Source organism: Ovis aries, chromosome 18, assembly GCF_016772045.2.
Source record: "Ovis aries strain OAR_USU_Benz2616 breed Rambouillet chromosome 18, ARS-UI_Ramb_v3.0, whole genome shotgun sequence".
NCBI classification, from domain to species: Eukaryota; Metazoa; Chordata; class Mammalia; order Artiodactyla; family Bovidae; genus Ovis; species Ovis aries.
This window is the reverse complement of record NC_056071.1, coordinates 7,508,486-7,526,476: the sequence shown is the minus strand read 5'-3', so window position 1 is coordinate 7,526,476 and position 17,991 is coordinate 7,508,486. Positions and strand designations below refer to the sequence as shown.

The window sequence follows — 17,991 nt, the reverse complement described above, 5'->3', positions numbered from 1 at the left end:
GATGGGGAAACAGTGGAAACAGTGTCAGACTTTATTTTTTTGGGGGCTCCAAAATCACTGCAGATGGTGATTGCAGCCATGAAATTAAAAGACGCTTACTCCTTGGAAGGAAAGTTATGACCAACCTAGATAGCATATTCAAAAGCAGAGATATTACTTTGCCGACTGAGGTCCGTCTAGTCAAGGCTATGGTTTTTCCTGTGGTCATGTATGGATGTGAGAGTTGGACTGTGAAGAAGGCTGAGCACTGAAGAATTGATGCTTTTGAACTGTGGTGCTGGAGAAGACTCTTGAGAGTCCCTTGGACTGCAAGGAGATCCAACCAGTCCATTCTGAAGGAGATCAGCCCTGGGATTTCTTTGGAAGGAATGATGCTGAAGCTGAAACTCCAGTACTTTGGCCACCTCATGTGAAGAGTTGACTCACTGGAAAGACTCTGATGCCTGGAGGGATTGGGGGCAGGAGGAGAAGGGGACGACTGAGGATGAGATGGCTGGATGGCATCACAGACTCGATGGACGTGAGTCTGAGTGAACTCCAGAGATGGTGATGGACAGGGAGGCCTGGCGTGCTGCGATTCATGGGGTTGCAAAGACTCGGACACGAGTGAGCGACTGCACTGAACTGAACTGAACCAAAGGATATTGGGCGTAGGCTGGACATTTGTCAAATGTGGAGAACGGAACTTGGCTTTGTTAAGGAAAAGAGTGTGACCTGGAAACAATCCTGAGGTTTTCCAAGCCCTGGTGAGAGCTGTGGTCAGCCCTAAACAGCTGACCCCACTACTGTGGTGGCATCTCCTTTGTGAGGACTCTCTGGAATGGCTCCCTTCTTTTAAACTCATCCTCAGTTTCCTTATCTGTAAAATGGTAACAAGGTTAGGGGCCTGGGGTGAGGTGCTAGGGCAAGGGTGCTGCTGGGGCAGCTAGTCTGATTATCAGCCAGACTATTTGTTAAGCTTTTAGAACCGGAAAAATACTACATACTCCTTGAAAATGTTATGACAAATACAGAAAGAAATGAGAATCTCCCCTAATTCTCCTTGTTTTCAGTATGTTCCTGTTTCCATAAATGGCTGCAAAAGACAGTCTGAGATCCTTATTTTTAAACTGATTTTTTCCATGGGTTTTCCTGTGTCAATCCATCCTTTGTTAAATCATTTAGAATAGCTGCATTATGCTCCACTGGTGGCTGTCCTGTAGTTAATACGTCAGACCCCCTGTCACCTCCACGGCTTCTTCCTGTGCCTGGTGAGCCCCTCCCAGCTCTGCCCCTAGTTTCTGTGTCCATGGGGCACCTCCAGCCTAGATGGGCCTGGATCTCCAGGATCAGCCGATGGTTCCCAGGTTCCTTCCAACCCTGCAGGTCAAGAAGAACCGGCTATCGCTTCCTCTTCCATTGTCAGCCCACAGACACGCACACACAGGCACACAAGACCCTCAGCCAGAGCCCAGCACAGAGGCTCCAGGAGGGCCTCTGCCACATCCACAGCTGGTACCTGATGGACGAGTGAGCGAGAGAAGGAGGGAAGGGGAAGGGAAAGGGGGGGAGGGAGGGAGGGAGGAGGGAAGGGGAAGGGAAAGGGGGGGAGGGAGGGGGGAAGAAGGGAGGAGGAAGGGGAAGGGAAGAGGGGGGAGGGAAGGGAAGGGAAAGAGGGGGAGGGAGGGAGGAGGGAAGGGAAGGGAAAGAGGAGGGAGGGGAGGAGGGGAGAAGGGAAGAGGGGGAGGGAGGGAGGAGGGAAGGGGGGAAGGAGGGAGGAGGAGGGAAGGGAAGGGAAAGGGGGGAGAAGGGAGGAGGGAAGGAGAAGGGAAAGAGGGGGGAGGAGGGAGGAGGGAAGGGGAAGGGAAAGGGGGGGAGAAGGGAGGAGGGAAGGGGAAGGGAAAGGGGGGGGAAGAAGGGAGGAGGGAAGGGGAAGGGAAAGAGGGGGGGGGGGGGAGAAGGGAGGAGGGAAGGGGAAGGGAAAGAGGGGGGAGGGGGGGGGAGGAGGGGAGGGAGGGGAGGAGGGAAGGGGAAGGGAAAGAGGGGGGGGGGGAGAAGGGAGGAGGGAAGGGGAAGGGAAAGAGGGGGGAGGGGGGGGGAGAAGGGAGGAGGGAAGGCGGTTTGCACACACCTCCAGGCTCCCACTCCTTAATTTCTTTCCCTTGAACACTCTTTCTAGTCCTCCAAGCTCAGATCAGAGGCCCCTCTGGGCAGTCCTCTTAGGCTGTATCTCCACATGCATGGTCTTGCTTAACTTTCACAGCAGCCCTTGTGAGGGAGGTCCTATTTTTACTACATTTTGCAGATCAGGAAACTGAGGCTTGGCAAGTTTCAATAATTTGCCCAAACAGTGACAGACTTTATTTTCTTGGGCTCCCAAATCACTACAGACAGTGACTGCAGCCACGAAATTAAAAGATGCTTGCTGAGTGCCAAAGAACTGATGCTTTTGAATTGTGGTGTTGGAGAAGACTCTTGAGAGTCCCTTGGACTGCAAGGAGATCCAACCAGTTAATCCAAAGGAAATCAGTCCTGAATATTCATTGGAAGGACTGATGCAGAAGCTGAAACTCCAATACTTTGACCATCTGATGTGAAGAACTTACTTATTGGAAAAGACCCTGATGCTGGGGAGGATGGAAGGCAGGAAGAGAAGGGCATGACCAAGGATGAGATGGTTGGATGGCATCACCGATTCAAGGAAATGAGTTTGAGCAAGTTCCAGGAGTCAGTGATGGACTGGGTAGCCTGGCATGTTGCAGTCCATGGGGTCGCAAAGACTCAGAGACAACTGAGCAACTGAACTGAACTGAGCTCCTTGGAAGAAAAGCTATGATGAACCTAGACAGCATATTAAAAAGTAGAGACATCACTTTGCCAACAAAAGTCTGTATAGTCAAAGCTATTTCTCTTCTAGTAGTCATGTATGGATGGGAGAGTTGGACCATAAAGAAGGCTGAGCACCAAAGAATTGATGCTTTCAAACTATAGTGCTGGAGGAGACTCTTGCGAGTCCCTTGGACAGCAAGGAGATCCAACCAGTCCATTCTAAAGGAAATCAACCCTGAGTATTCATTGGAAGGACTGATGCTGAAGCTGAAGCTCAATGCTTTGGCCACATGATGTGAGGACCTGACTCAAAAGACCCTGATGCTGGGAAAGATTGAGGGCAGGAGGAGAAGGGGACGACAGAGGATGAGATGGCTGGATGGCATCACCAGCTCGGTGGGCATGAATTTGAGCAAACTCTGGGAGATACTGAAGGGCAGGGAAGCCTGGTGTGCTACAGTCCATGGGTTGTAAAGAGTCGGACAAGACTGGGCAACTGAACAACAAACGCACGATAGGAAGAGGAAGACATGGGGTCTAAGCCCCTTCCTAACCCCTAATACTCGAAGGTCCTCAGACTCCCACAGCCCAGTGCGGCCCAACACAGCCCTTGGAACCAGAACCAGGAGTCTTGCGATCACGTCCCATTCCTATACTCCACCTCCTGTGAGAATGTGAACCTCCCAAACAGGCCATGCCGCAACAGAGGACCACATTGCAAGCACTCGAGAAGTCTGAATGAAGAAATCCTTTCCTGCTTCATGGTACCAGCCAGTCTCCCATTAGATGAGAGAAGACTCAGATTGTGGAAAAAGAGCAACCATTTTGCAGCACCAGCTGGTGCCGCAGCCTTGGTGGATTTGAAAAAAATTCAGAGAGCAACTGAGTTCTCTTTGTTAAACCTCCGTGTGTTCCTGGCGACCAGATTTTGGATGACATGGAGGCAGGAGGAAGTGGGTGGAAGAGGCAGAAGGTGGGGCTCCCTTATTCCGGAAGGCCTTTGTGACTGGTGGGGTTCAGTCTTTTTGAAGGACTGTGGGCCTGGCACAGATCCCCACGGAGCCTGGTGATTCCTCTGGCAAGAGCAGTACCTTGAATTCCACTTTGGTAAGAGTTATACCAGGCTTTGTCCCCGGCCCCTTGAGCACAAAACACCCTGCAATTCTAGGTGAGAAAGTGTGCCAGTCTGGAAGGTACAAACTCCTGGCTCGCTCTGCATAGAACTGACGCTCTCCTTGCTAAAACCACCAACCCTCCTTGGCAGAAAGGGTGGTGGCAACCAGTGGCCTGCCGTCTGCTTCTGCAGAATATTCTACTCCCTGCTTCTGACAAGCTAAAAGTAATCAAATCCTAATAAATATCACTTTTAATAAATCCCCCTTGCATGACTTTCTCCAATTAATATGGACTCATTATGTGTATTGGGCCTTCATATAAAGCCCCAATTATGTGACAGATACTGTGCTGGGCAATTTTTGTGAGTCATTTAAGATTTGGGAAAGCCCCTCCAACTTTTATTTATGCCCATTTCACAGATGAGGAAGCACAGGTACACCAAAGCTAAATAACATGCCTACATTTGCCCAATGAAAGGTGGCAGGACTTCCCTGGTGGCACAGTGGGTAGGAATCCACCTGCCAATGTCCCCTGACATGGGTTCAATCCCCGCTCTGGGAAGATCCCACACGCTGTGGAGCACCTCTGCCTATGCACCATGACTACTGAGCCTGCGCTCTGGAGCCCATGAGCAGCAGTTAGCAAGCCCGTGTGCCGCAAGTACTGAAGCCTCCATGCCTAGAGCCTGTGTTCCTCGACAAGAGAAGCCCCCAGTCTCTGCAAATCAAGCCCGAGCAACAAAGACTCACTGTAGCAAAAAAAAAAAAAAAGGAAAGGAAAGGATGGCAGAGCCAGGTTTCAAACCTGTATCTCTCTGACTCCAAAGTCCATACTCTTTGGAGTCTCACTTTATGGGGTCTCACTTTGCATGTGCCCCCTTATCGCCCTGTACCCTCCTCATTCCAGGCTTAGGCTGCTGATGACCACCAGCTTGGGTTAGTTTTTGTAAAATGCTATTGTCTTCCATGGGTCACAGTGTAGATGGCCCAGGGCACTGTGTGTGTGTGTGGGTGTGTGTGCGTGCGTGCATGCGTTAGAGAGAACACATGCTTGAGGGAGCAGAGCCTCCACATGAGACAGTGCCTGGAGACTCTGCATGATTGCAGGTTGGAAAGAGTTCCTCAGATTCCCAAATCAGTTTCTGACTTCAGTCCCAGGTTGGCTGTGTCACTTTCAAGAGTTATAATGAGCTGGATGGATGAACTGGCATGTATCTGAAACTCAACCAGGACTTATCTCGTTACCGGCTGGAAGCTCCCCTGTATTAGTCAGCTTTAGTTCAGTTCAGTTCAGTCACTCAGTCATGTCCAACTCTTTGTGACCCCATGAATCGCAGCACACCAGGCCTCCCTGTCCATCACCAACTCCTGGAGTTCACTCAGACTCACGTCCACCGAGTCCGTGATGCCATCCAGCCATCTCATCCTCGGTCGTCCCCTTCTCCTCCTGCCCTCAATCCCTCCCAGCATCACAGTCTTTTCCAATGAGTCAACTCTTCGCATGAGGTGGCCAAAGGACTGGACCTTCAGCTTCAGCATCATTCCTTCCAAAGAAATCCCAGGGTTGATCTCCTTCAGAATGGACTGGTTGGATCTCCTTGCAGTCCAAGGGACTCTCAAGAGTCTTCTCCAACACCACAGTTCAAAAGCATCAATTCTTCAGTGCTCAGCCTTCTTCACAGTCCAACTCTCACATCCATACATGACTACAGGAAAAACCATAGCCTTGACTAGACGGACCTTAGTCAGCAAAGTAATGTCTCTGCTTTTGAATATGCTATCTAGGTTGGTCATAACTTTCCTTCCAAGGAGTAAGCGTCTTTTAATTTCATGGCTGCAGTCACCATCTGCAGTGATTTTGGGGCCCCCCAAAATAAAACCTGACACTGTTTCCACTGTTTCCCCATCTATTTCCCATGAAGTGATGGGATCAGATGCCATGATCTTCGTTTTCTGAATGTTGAGCTTTAAGCCAACTTTTTCACTCTCCTCTTTCACTTTCATCAAGAGGCTTTTTAGTTCCTCTTCACTTTCTGCCATCAGGGTGGTGTCATCTGCATATCTGAGGTGATTGATATTTCTCCCGGCAATCTTGATTCCAGCTTGTGTTTCTTCCATTCCAGCGTTTAACAAAATACCGCAGGCTGAGTGGTTTAAACAACATGCATGTATTTCGCACAGAGAAGTGAATGAAGTCTAAGATCAAGGTGCCAACAGATTTGGTTCCTGGTGAGAACTTTCTTTCTGACTTAAAGATGAGTATCTTCTGGCTGTGTCCTGCCTCAAATGGCAAAGAAAGAAAGGCTCTGGCCTCTCTTCTTCTTTTAAGAGCGTTAATCCCATTATGTGGGCCTCCGAGGTGGCTCAGGGGTAAAGAATCTGCCTGCCAATGCAGGAGACACAGGAGATGCAGATTCGATCCCTGGGTCAGGAAGATCCCCTGGAGGAGACCGTAGCTACCCACTCCAGTATTCTTGCCTGGAGAATCCCATGGACAGAGGAGCCTGGTGAGCTAGAGGCCATTGGGTTGCAAAGAGTCAGACACAGCTGACCTAGTGGGCATGCATACATGCATGAAATCCCATCATGCGTGACCCTGCCCTCATGACCTCATCTAAACCTTAGGGTTCCAACATATGAATTTGGGTCGGGGACATATTTTTTTCCATAGCTCCCTCTCCCAATACCAGTACAGCTGACCACACAACCCAGTGAGCTCTGGATGACTGCAGACTTCCCAGAGCCATCCAGGCAGCCTGGGAGGCCTGTAGCCCCAGGAGACCTGTAGCCCATGGAGGTGTAGCTATCTTTCTGTCTGCTCTCTGTCCTCAGTGCGGGGTGTCTGTTGGCTCCATCTGTTGCCTCCGTCTGTTGCTCCCCTTGCTCAAAGGGCTCCAGGGGAACCAGGAAGCCCCTGGACTTCCAGCCCCACAGGATGGGCGACAGTGGTCACCTCTTTCCAGGGGACGCTGGCTGCTCCTTAGCAGAGTCCCTGGAGCTGGTGACATGCAGACCTGCCAAGGCGCCAGCTCCCCATGTTGGGACAACTGGGAGGGAGAGGTCGAGAGTGACACTCTAGTTAGGAAAAGAAAATGCGTCAGGAGGATCCTAGAGGATAATTCCTTGGTAATCCTTGGAAAAGTTCAAGTTGATACTGGTCTGCAGTTCCTTATCTGCATTTCTGATATCCAAAGATCTCTAAACATTAGATGTTTTCCTTAATCTAGTTGATGGCAAAAGGTGAACTGAGCTGTTGTGAGGCAAAGTGTGACATCTGTATTTATTTCGCCTAAATTGCCTGTTTCTATTTCCTGCCCTGAAATGTCAAGGTGGCCGGCTGTGGAGTGCCGCCACACTCAGAGTTCCACTGGAATCCAGCAGGGGAGGGATTCTAATGCCAGCTTGTAGTCGAGGCTGTTTGAGCACCACATTGGAAGCTTGAAAAGAAACAGCTGATAAGCAGAAGCAGGACCTTTGGGCACTGTCTTTAAATGCCAGGTCCCCGAGAGCTCAGCTGGTAAAGAATCCGCCTGCAATGCAGGAGACTCCGGTTTGATTCCTGGGTCAGGAAGAGCCCCTGGAGAAGGGAGAGGCTACCCACTCCAGTATTCTTGGGCTTCCTTTGTGGCTCAGCTGGTAAAGAATCCTCCTGCAATGTGGGAGACCTGGGTTTGATCCTTGGGTTGGGAAGATCCTCTGGAGAAGGGAAAGGCAGCCCACTCCAGTATTCTGGCCTGAAGAATTCCTTGGACTGTATAGTCCACGGGGTTGCAAAGAGTCAGACATGATGGAATGACTTTCACTTCACTTCACTTCAGTGTACAATGTACTCCATCCCACACCTCTAACTATAAACACCATGGAGAAATACAGTTTGGCCTTCCTGAACTTTCTGCTTTGGCAGTAGTGAAGCCATCAGCCTGCTGGAAAGCACTGCGTTAGAGAGTGTCATGGGTGGGGTGTTGTTATAAAGCAGAAAACCCGGACAGAAAGACAGACACGCACAAAGGGGTGATGGTGTGAAGACCGCAGTTATGCTGCCACGAGCCAAGGACTACCGGGAGCTGCCAGAAGCTGAAAGAGGCAAGGTAGGCGCCTTTGGCAAGGTTCAGAGGCAGGACCACCCTGCTGACACCTCAGTTTTGGACTTCATCTGCAGGACTGAGAGGTGATGAATTTCTGTTCTCAGCTCCTGGTGCGCCTCCCTCTGCCTTATACGCCCTTCTCCAGCTTCTCCATCTGGCTCACCCTCATCTGTCCCCTAGAAGTATCCTGCATCCCTTCTGTGAACTCCGTCCTGACCTGCAGACTGGGTCAGGCATGACTCTGGGGTCTGTGCACCTTGACAAGAGCACCTATATGGGCCCTTGTGCGGGCAGCAGGAGCTCCGGCCTCCTGTTGACCCCTCGCCTCTGTGGGAGCTCCTTGAGGGCAGATCCAGGCCCCTAAAGGCCCCAGCAATGAACTGGATGGCCCTGAACTTGGCTTGTCAGGAGCTCCCTGTGGCCCTCCAGCGGGCGAGGTGACCCACCTGTTTCTTTCTGCAGGAACTCTCCAAACTGGGCCTGGGGAGTGACATGGACGTAGAGCTGCAGACCCTTCAGCTGCCGGTGGATTACAGGGAAGTGAAGCAGAGGGTCGCCAGAATCTGGAAAGATCTTCAACCGCAAGTAAATGACAGTGAGGGAGGCAGGGGGGCTGGGAGCAGGAGGTGGGCTGATTATGTGTGGAGAGCCTGTGAACCCCAGGACCCTGGTTCTAGGGTTGATGGCTCAAGTAAACCCTGCCCCCTGCCCACCAGTAACAGCCCAGACAATTTCAAAAGGGTCTGGTTATAAAAGTTTAAGATGAAATGCATAGTAGAATCTTAGAATAAAGACTCTGGAAAGAGAGAAGGAGGAAGGAAAAGGAAGCTTTATTCCCAGCCTGGACTCAAAGGTAGTTCCCACCTAACAGAGAGGCCCTTGGGTTAGTCCCAGCCAGGCCCTTGCAGAGCAGGTGGGTTGTGAGATGGGGTGTGAGGCAAGGACCTCTTGGCCTAGGAGAGCATTTGGAGGGTGGCCCCCACCAGGAGGTGGGAGAGTGGCCCACCTGGGGAGGCCCATTTCATCACTCCCAGAATATCTTATCAGAACAGAGTTACTATGCAAGAAACTGGTACAAACATCCCCCAGATATAAAGACCAGATGATATTAATAGAACAAACACCACCAGACCTTTAAGATGATACACCAATGTTTTGATAATATAATGAGCTATTTTTTTCAAAGAGGAAAAATAATCAGCTCAAAAGATTCTAACAGTATTTTATTGGACTGTTCTTGATGAAAGTGAAAGTGGAGAGTGAAAAAGTTGGCTTAAAGCTCAACATTCAGAAAATGAAGATCATGGCATCCGGTCCCATCACTTCATGGGAAATAGATGGGAAATAATGGAAACAGTGTCAGACTTTATTTTTCGGGGCTCCAAAATCACTGCAGATGGTGATTGCAGCCATGAAATTAAAAAATGCTTACTCCTTGGAAGAAGAGTTATGACCAACCTAGATAGCATATTCAAAAGCAGAGACATTACTTTGCCGACTAAGGTCCATCTAGTCAAGGCTATGGTTTTTCCTGTGGTCATGTATGGATGTGAGAGTTGGACTGTGAAGAAGGCTGAGTGCCGAAGAATTGATGCTTTTGAACTGTGGTGTTGGAGAAGACTCTTGAGAGTCCCTTGGACTGCAAGGAGATCCAACCAGTCCATTCTGAAAGAGATCAACCCTGGGATTTCTTTGGAAGGAATGATGCTAAAGCTGAAGCTCCAGTCCTTTGGCCACCTCATGCAAAGAGCTGACTCACTGGAAAAGACTCTGATGTCTGGAGGGATTGGGGGCAGGAGGAGAAGGGGATGACAGAGGATGAGATGGCTGGATAGCATCACTGACTCGATGGACATGAGTCTGAGTGAACTCCAGGAGTTGGTGATGGACAGGGAGGCCTGGCGTGCTGCGATTCATGGGGTCACAAAGAGTCGGACACGACCGAGCAACTGAACTGAACTGAACTTCCTTTATTAAACTTTCATAAAAGAGATGGAACCTTCCAGGGAAAGACTAAGCTTCTCCTGGGATAGTCTTAGATAACAGCTGGGATCCTCAGGGGAAAAGGGAATATACTGCCCTATAAGAAATAGGAAAATATTTAAATTAGATGCCATGTAGGTGTCTATCTCAGAGAAGGTAATGTCACTCCACTCCAGTACTCTTGCCTGGAAAATCCCATGGATGGAGGAGCCTGGTGGGCTGCTGTCCATGGGATCGCTAAGAGTCGGACATGACTGAGCGACTTCACTTTGACGCATCAGAGAAGGAAATGGCAATCCACTCCAGTGTTCTTGCCTCGAGAATCCCAGGGACGGGGGAGCCTGGTGGGCTGCCGTCTATGGGGTCGCACAGAGTCTGACACGACTGAAGCGACTTGGCAGCAGCAGCAGCAGGTGTCTATCCAGTTACTTTTTGTTCCAGCACATTCATCAAGGGGGGCAGGCGAGGGATGGGTGTGATGATGGCACATTTTGGGGGTTGGGATGTCTTGCCCCCCAGAGCTCTCCCTCTGAACCATCTGGAGAGCAGCGGGGACCTCAGTTTCCCTAATCTTCTGCCTCCGCATGCGCTCACACAGTTCGTTGTGCATGTGGGCGTGGACCCCGCCGCCAAGGCCATCTTTCTGGAGCAGTGCAGCAAGAACCGAGGCTACCGGGACGCCGACATCCGGGGCTTCCGGCCCGAGTGTGGCGTGTGCCTTCCAGATGGCCCAGAAGTGATCGCGTCAGAGGTCAGCATGAAGGCGGTCAGCAGGCGGGCAGCAGTGCAGGGCGTGGAGGTGGCCTTTTCCCGAGACGCGGGTAGGTGCGTTCTGATACTGGGCTTGCAGGGGAGGAGGGAGGGCTGAAGTGGCCTCTGACCAAACTTCCTCCCAGGTTGTGCCATCCTGTGCCATCCGGCTGGGTGCTTGGAGCTGCCCAGAGTCATCATGCAGACCCACACGTTGCTCACTTCTGCCTAGGACTGATTCTGAGGACCCGCCCACTCACTAGCCTTTGGCGGCTGGCAGAAGAGAAGGGGTGGGTAGGTGATGTTGAGAGCCACTAACATTTTGTGGATGACTTTTTTTTTTTTTGGCTGTATTTTATTCTTTTTTTTTAATTGGGTGATAATTGCTTTACTGTGTATATATATATATATATATATATATATATACACAGTACTATATATATATACTGTATATATGTATACTGTATATATATATATCTCACCTCCCTCTTGAGCCTCCCTGCAAGCCCCCCTATCCTCCTCCCCCTCACACCCCGCTAGGTCTCACAGAGCACCAGGCTGGGCTCCCTGTGTTACAGAGCAGCTTCCCACTGGCTCTGTTTTCCACATGGTGGTGTATATATGTCGATATCATCCCAGTTTATCCCATGCTCTCCTTACCCCACTGTGCTCACAAGTCTGTCCTCTCCATTCCTTCCCTGTGAACAGGTTGATCAGCATGGTTTTTCTAGATTCCTCCATATGCTTTAATATAGTATATTTGTTTTCTCTTTCCCACTTCATTCTGTGTGACAGGCTCTAGGTTCATCCACTTTACTACAACCGACTCAAGTTCATTGCTTCTCATGGCTGAGTAATATTCCACTGTATATGTACCACAACTTCGTTATCTATCCATCTGTCAGTGGGCATCTAGATTGCTTCCATGTCCTAGCTGTGGTGTACAGGCCGCAGTGAACACTGGGGTTCGTGTGTCTTTTTGAATTGTGGTTTTCTAAGGGCATATACCCAGTAATGGGATTGCTGAGTTACTTTTATTTATTGCAGCAAAGTTGTGAATGAACCATTCTAGTTTAGCCTCAGATGAAGATTAATTTTCCTTTGTTTCTCCAGATTCTGACCCCCTAGGAGGTAGTTAAGTCTCCTTCAAAAGAATGAATGGAGAAATCGTTACTGAATTAAATCATATGAGCCTTATTCGGGCCCTAGCACAGCCTTGGAAGGTTCTTGCTTTATTCAGTGGCCAATGAATTGAGAAGCAAGGGCTAAGTTCATAGACCAACCTCTTGCCCACCTGATGAAAGGGGTTTAATTTTAAAGATAAGACAAAGGGAGGAGGAGTGGGGCTAATGATGGGGAGGAATATGCATTAGTCTACCTGGGAAGACTTTTTCTGGGGAGTAGGATGCCACTCTGCTTTTATGCTTTTTATGGTCCTTAATGGCTGGTCCTGACCGCCAGCAGGTGTGTAGCCTAATTAGCCTAAATATTAGGCTAATTTAGTAAAATTAATGTATAATGAGACTCAGGGTTTGTTGGAGGTCAGGTTCCTGGCCATCTTGGTCCCAACTGGTACCATCTTGTTTGTTTGTAGCTTTCTTTCTTATCCTTGAACCCTTTAACTTAAATATTTATGTTAACTCCTGCTAAAGGTGGGGCCTGGCAGGTTTTGAGCAAAAATCTGGAGCGCTTCTGGCAATAACACCATCCCCACCTCTTCCTAGTTACTGCTTCTCATTCTTGAGGGCCACTGAAGGGTGAAGGTCTGACTTCTGAGGCTGCTTCCTGCTGAACATGAGTGCCATTTTCCCCTGGATTAGGGGAGCAGAACTGTTCCTGACTAGCCTAAATTAAGTCTAATTATCAGCAAGCTGCAGTCAGAATTGTTTGTTTGTACGCTTGTATTAGTATCATCTGAAGCTTGATGACTTCAAAGTCATCAAAGTCACATTTACTAAGGAAGCTGACAAGACAAGGCCCAGAGATAAGGAGGAAGATAATGGCAATTAATGGGGCCAAGAAATGGAAAAAAGGCAAGTTAGCCTGGGAAGACCCTGCCTGACTATGTTCCAGATGGAGCTTGGATCTAGACCTCATGTGTTCTATCTGTATAACCATTGAGCTTGCTCATATCTTTTCTATGTTTATCTCAACCAACTGAGTTACTGACATATGTATAGCAGGTTTTATTAGGAACTGTGCAGGCTTCCCCTTGCTCAGCAAGGAGGCAGTCAAGGGCTAGTCTGTTGTTCAGAACAACATATGTTAGAGAGTCCAGAGAAGTATGGAGTTCTTGTAAGGCATACCCTGTGTTTTTAGACAAGTCTTTAAAGGCATGGGTGAGATTTTGTAGAGTGATTTCACGCTGTGCAAACCTTCCCCAGGGGGCCACTAGTCTGAAGGAAGTCCTTACTGCTGCCAGAATGAGTCCTTTCATCTCGGGGCTGGGTGATCTTCTGAATGGTGATACCTAGGTTCTGAGAACTTAGCTGCCCTAGCATACAGTGTCCCCAAGATTGGGCTTATCTAAATAAGGACGGACTAGAGCCCACCCCAGAGAAGGGAAGCAGGAGTTAGAGTTGTTCTGATGGGGCACTTGGTTTCTTCTCAGGCCACAAAGGAGCAGGTACCCATAGGGAGCATATGTTCTGGGGAGTTGAATCACATTCGACAGTGGCTAGCCCCAGAGGGTGCCCTTCCAGAGTGAGGAGAGAGGCCCACCTGCCTAGTGGGGGTCACTGAGGGATTCTTGACCAGTGGCTTTTCCCCAGGCCTTAGGAGGGCCATATACTAACTGTCAGACAACCGGCATTTTCCATCTGCAGTAAGTACATCTCCCATCTGGTCCGTGTGGATGTTCATCAGGTCAGTGCAGGGGGCACAGTGGGTGAGATTTCCATACGGGTCAACCCAAGGCACTTAAATTGTGGGGTAATGGAAGAAGTTGTGGTCAGAGTCCAGAGTAACCCTAGGGTGTTACTGTAAGTCTCTCCTTTTGATAGGGGTGTTTAATAGGGGTGGTGCAGCAGGCCTGATCATAGCGGTGGCCCTGTGGAGTGAGTGCTTTGTGTTTGATAGAGGGAATCCAAGCAGGGAAGCTGCTTCAGGGATGGGATATAAACTTCAGGAGGAATGGGTTTTCTGTGCTGTCCCTCACTGAGTTGTGTTCAGCTAATCTATAGGTGTCACTTGGAGAGTGGGAGTGCCGGATTCAGCACTGGGACAGCTTTTGTCAGCAGGCTGTAATTCTCCAGAAATTCACTCCTGAATCCCCATTCTTCATGGATGGTTGTAAGAGACAGAGCAGAGAAGATAAGAAGGCATAGACAATAATGGCCACGCATCCTGCCTCCAATGTCAATGTTCCCTATATCCTGCATGGACAGAGGAAATGTTTACCAGTAGGAGGAGGTTTGGCAGAACAGCGGAAGCTAAGTAATACAGTAGCGATGACAAGGCCAACTGCTAAGCCTGTCCATCACATTACTTACTTATTAGGAGGGTTAGTCCCTTTAAAAAGCATATAAGCTCAGTGACAGGTGCACACAGCTGTAACTGAGCAAGTGGCTCAGCAACTTCCGGAGGCACAGGTGTTGTCTTTACTCTGGGATGGTGGCCCACGGAGTTATTGTCAGGCACTGAATTGGTCAAGATTACCAGATAAGGTCCTGCCCACTTGGGGTCTAACTGGTCTTGTGGATTTCCAGCCTTCCAGGTGTTCAAATAAACCCAGTTCCAGGGAACAAAGGATGTAAAACCATGTCAGAAGGGGAAGGCCTGTAAAACTTTGAGTTTTTTTCCTGTCTGTAAGGCATATTTCAGTCATCCATGTCCCTAAGGTTGGCTTTGTAGGCACGTTCTTCAAGAATGGGCCTCCTGTACCTGATCTCATACAGACTTAACCTGAGCTTTCCTTTAGGGGCTAATTGCATTCTGAGAAGTGCTGTGGGGAGAAGAGAGATCCAAGTTTGATAAATCTCTTGACATAGTTTGGCTTAATTTCTTTTGAGAATTTGATTTACTCTTTTTGCTTTTCCTGAGGACTGTGGTCTCATGCCTGACTCTCTGCCACCCCATGGATTGTAGCCCCTTAGGCTCCTCTGCCCATGGGATTTTCCAAGTAAGGATACTGGAGTGGGTTGCCATTTCCTTCTTCACAAGATCTTCGCGACGCAGGGATTGAACCTGTGTCTCTGCTGTCTCCTATACTGGCAGATGGATTCTTCACCACTAGTACCACCTGGGAAGCCCAAGAGGGGTGCAACCTCCATTTAATTCCCAGTGCTCTAGAGATTTCCTTAGGAATTTGAGAAACAAAGGCAAGCCCACTGTCACACTGAATGGATTTAGGAAGCCCAAACGGGGGGATTATTTCCTTGAGCAGGGCCTTAGAAATCTCTGAAGTAGTCTTGGTTTGGGGCAGGAATCTAGCCAAAGGTGTCAGTCAAAACCAGCAAATATTTGAAAATTTCCTTGTGCCCAGAGCATTGCTGTAAAATCTGTTTGCCAGCTTTGACCTAGATATGTGCCTCTGTACGAGGTGGGGGTCCCTCCCTTGACTTTGGAGGGGTGAGTGTTGAGGTTATTCTGGAGGCAGATAGGGCTTGGTTCAACCTTACCTGTTTAAGGAGACTTCAGAAATTGGGAGTAGTGATGGATGTGATAAGCCACTGATACTGGGTCTCCTGCCTATAGTAGGGCTTGAAGTACCCGTTCAGAATGGCTTGAAGTGCACTAGCCTGAAGAGCAGTTGCCCATGATTGTTCACCAACCTTTCCAGGTATTCTGGGCTTTTAAAACAGGCCCATCACAAAGCCTTTTCTTTCTTCTGGGGGGTACATGGGAGGTCAGAGTCAGGATCTGGGGGCAGCGATAGCAGTGGCGTTTGAAGTCTGTCCCCACCCTCTGCAGCTTGTTTAGCTGCCATATATGCTGTGCGATTTCCTCTTGTTATTTCTGCGTCTCCCTCTGATGGCCTCTCCAGTGAGTATAGGCTATATACCCTTTGGCAGAAGTATAGCCTCCAGCAGCCTCCTAGTCCCCAGCCCACCCCCCACTGTTAATGTCTATTCCCTGAGATCAGTGTATGTTGTGTCCTCAGGCTATGCCATTCTTTTAAAGTTTGAGCCCTGCCCCCTTCCCTCCTGTCTCACTCTGGTCCAGTTGTTTAGAAAAATAGGCCTCAACCGGGAGTCAGAGGTCTGGGTTTTTATGTAGGCACCCCCAGGGGAGTGTCTCCTCCTTCAGGTACATATGGATGGAAGGAGCGGCTCAGGTTGGGTAAAGCCAACCTGGGGGCTCTCCTGAGATGTTTCTTCAGTTCCAGGAATGCTCAGTCACAGCCGAGGGTCTGCTCAAAAGAGTCAAGGTCCTTCCCTTTTAATTGTTCATACGAGGGCTTAGCAATTAAGCCAGCGTTGGGATCCGCACATGGCAGAGCCAGGCACCCCCAGGAAGCCCTGGAGCTGATCTCTTGTATTAGGGGTGCCATCTGGCAAATCCATTCTTTCCTCTGCTTAGATAGTGCCTTGTGCCCCTTTTCTGTTATTAAATCCTAAGCATTCTGCCCGCTGGAGGGAGATTTGGGCTTTTTTCCTTTGAAACTTTATATCGTCTCTCTGCCAGATAGATTTAAGGAGGTAACTTTGTTATGGTCAGAAAGCTCTTTGATGGGGCTGATGATTAGAATTTCATCCACATATTGAAGGATAGTCCTCTGTTCTAATTCAAAGTCACTGAGATCCTCAGCTAAAACCTTTCTTAAAAGGGTGAGGGAGTTTTAAAATCCCTGGGGCAGAACCACCCAGCACAAGTGGTGTTTTCTCCTGTTGCTTAGATCCTGCCATTCAGATGCAAAAATGTACTGAGGTTACCAGGCTAAGGGTGCACAAAGGAAGGTGTCTTTTAAACCTAGCTAAGTGCATAGTAAATCGCTTTCGTTGTGTCAGACTCTTGGGGATCCTATGGACTGTAGCCCGCCAGGTTCCTCTCTGATTCTCTAGGCAAGAATACTGGAGTGGGTTGCCATGCCCTTCTTCAGGGGATCTTCCTGACCCAGGGATCGAACCCATTTCTCTTAACATCTCCTGCATTGGAGGCAGATTCTTTACCACTGGCACCACCTGGAATACCAAATGCTCTTGGGGTTTAGGGTAGAGAGTACGGTTTGAGGATCTGGCCTCAATGGGTGAATTTTTTTCCTGTCTGTATTTATAGCTTGCAGGTCATGAGCCAGCTGTCATCTCTTGAGTTTTTTTACTGGCAGAATAGGACTGTTGCAAGGGCACTGGCAGGGTCTAAGAAGCCCTTGTTTGAATAGACTTTCTATTATAGGCTTAATGCATGCTAGGGCTTCTTTGCTTCATGAGTATTCTATTTGGTTTCTGTCAAAGCTTGTTGTTGCCCAGTTGCTGAGTCCTGTCTGACTCTTTGAAACCCCATGGACTGCAGCACACCAGGCTTCCCTGTACTTCACTATCTCCCTGAGTTTGCTCAAACTCATGTCCATAAGTCGCTTCAATCATGTCTGACTCTTTGCAACCCCATGGACTGTAGCCCACCAGTATCCTCTGTCCATGGAATTCTCCAGGCAAGAATACTGCAGTGGGTTACCATTTCCTCCTTTAAGGGATCTGCCCTTGTGGCTCAGACAGTAAAGAATCTGCCTGCAATGGGGGAGACCCAGATTTGATCCTTGGATCAGGCAGATCCCCTGGAGAAGGGCATGGCTACCCACTTCAGTATTCTTGCCTGGAGAATTTCATGAACAGAGGAGCTTGGCAGACTGCAGTACATGGGATCGCAAAGAGTTGGACATGACTGAGCGACTAACACTTTCCACTTTCATGTCCATTGAGACAGCGATACTGTCGAACCATTTCATCCTCTGCTGCCCTCTTCTCCTCCTGCCCTCAATCTTTCCCAGGAAAGAGAGATTTAAACTGGCCTCACATTTTTTCCACAGTCCCTTTTTTGGCTAAGAGCCAAGAAAAATCCAACATTGGGGATCTCATCCCATTTTCTTTTTTAAAACTAGCAATAGCTATCCAATTGGAAAATAATTAGAGAGACGTTAGTTGGCCAGCTTTCTCCATCCCCCAGTTTACATTAGAGCTATGCAGTGTTAACAAAGAAAATAAACTGTCTCCTTGTTAGTGGGTGCAACTCAAAGAGTTTACAGTTACGGAGAATGTACCTGAGCAGTGTTCACTGGGATAGAAGCTGGGTTACCCGTATCGAGGAGTCCTTAC

At 49.0% G+C, this 17,991-nt stretch overlaps 1 protein-coding gene across 4 annotated transcripts in view; it reads left to right on the top strand.

The window, feature by feature from the left end:
• The window catches only part of PGPEP1L (pyroglutamyl-peptidase I like), a 75,406-nt gene that overhangs the window by 50,874 nt on the left and 6,541 nt on the right, over positions 1-17,991 (top strand). For 2 of the 4 annotated variants that reach the window (XM_042235043.2, XM_060401563.1), the window contains 2 exons: positions 8,471-8,593; positions 10,590-10,812. In XM_042235043.2, the coding sequence (XP_042090977.1) occupies positions 8,501-8,593; positions 10,590-10,812 (316 nt within the window). In that variant the 5' untranslated portion in view covers positions 8,471-8,500. Of the gene's footprint in view, positions 1-8,470; positions 8,594-10,589; positions 10,817-17,991 lie in introns of all 4 variants that reach the window. The other 2 variants (XM_015101866.4, XM_060401564.1) reach the window with 1 other exon arrangement.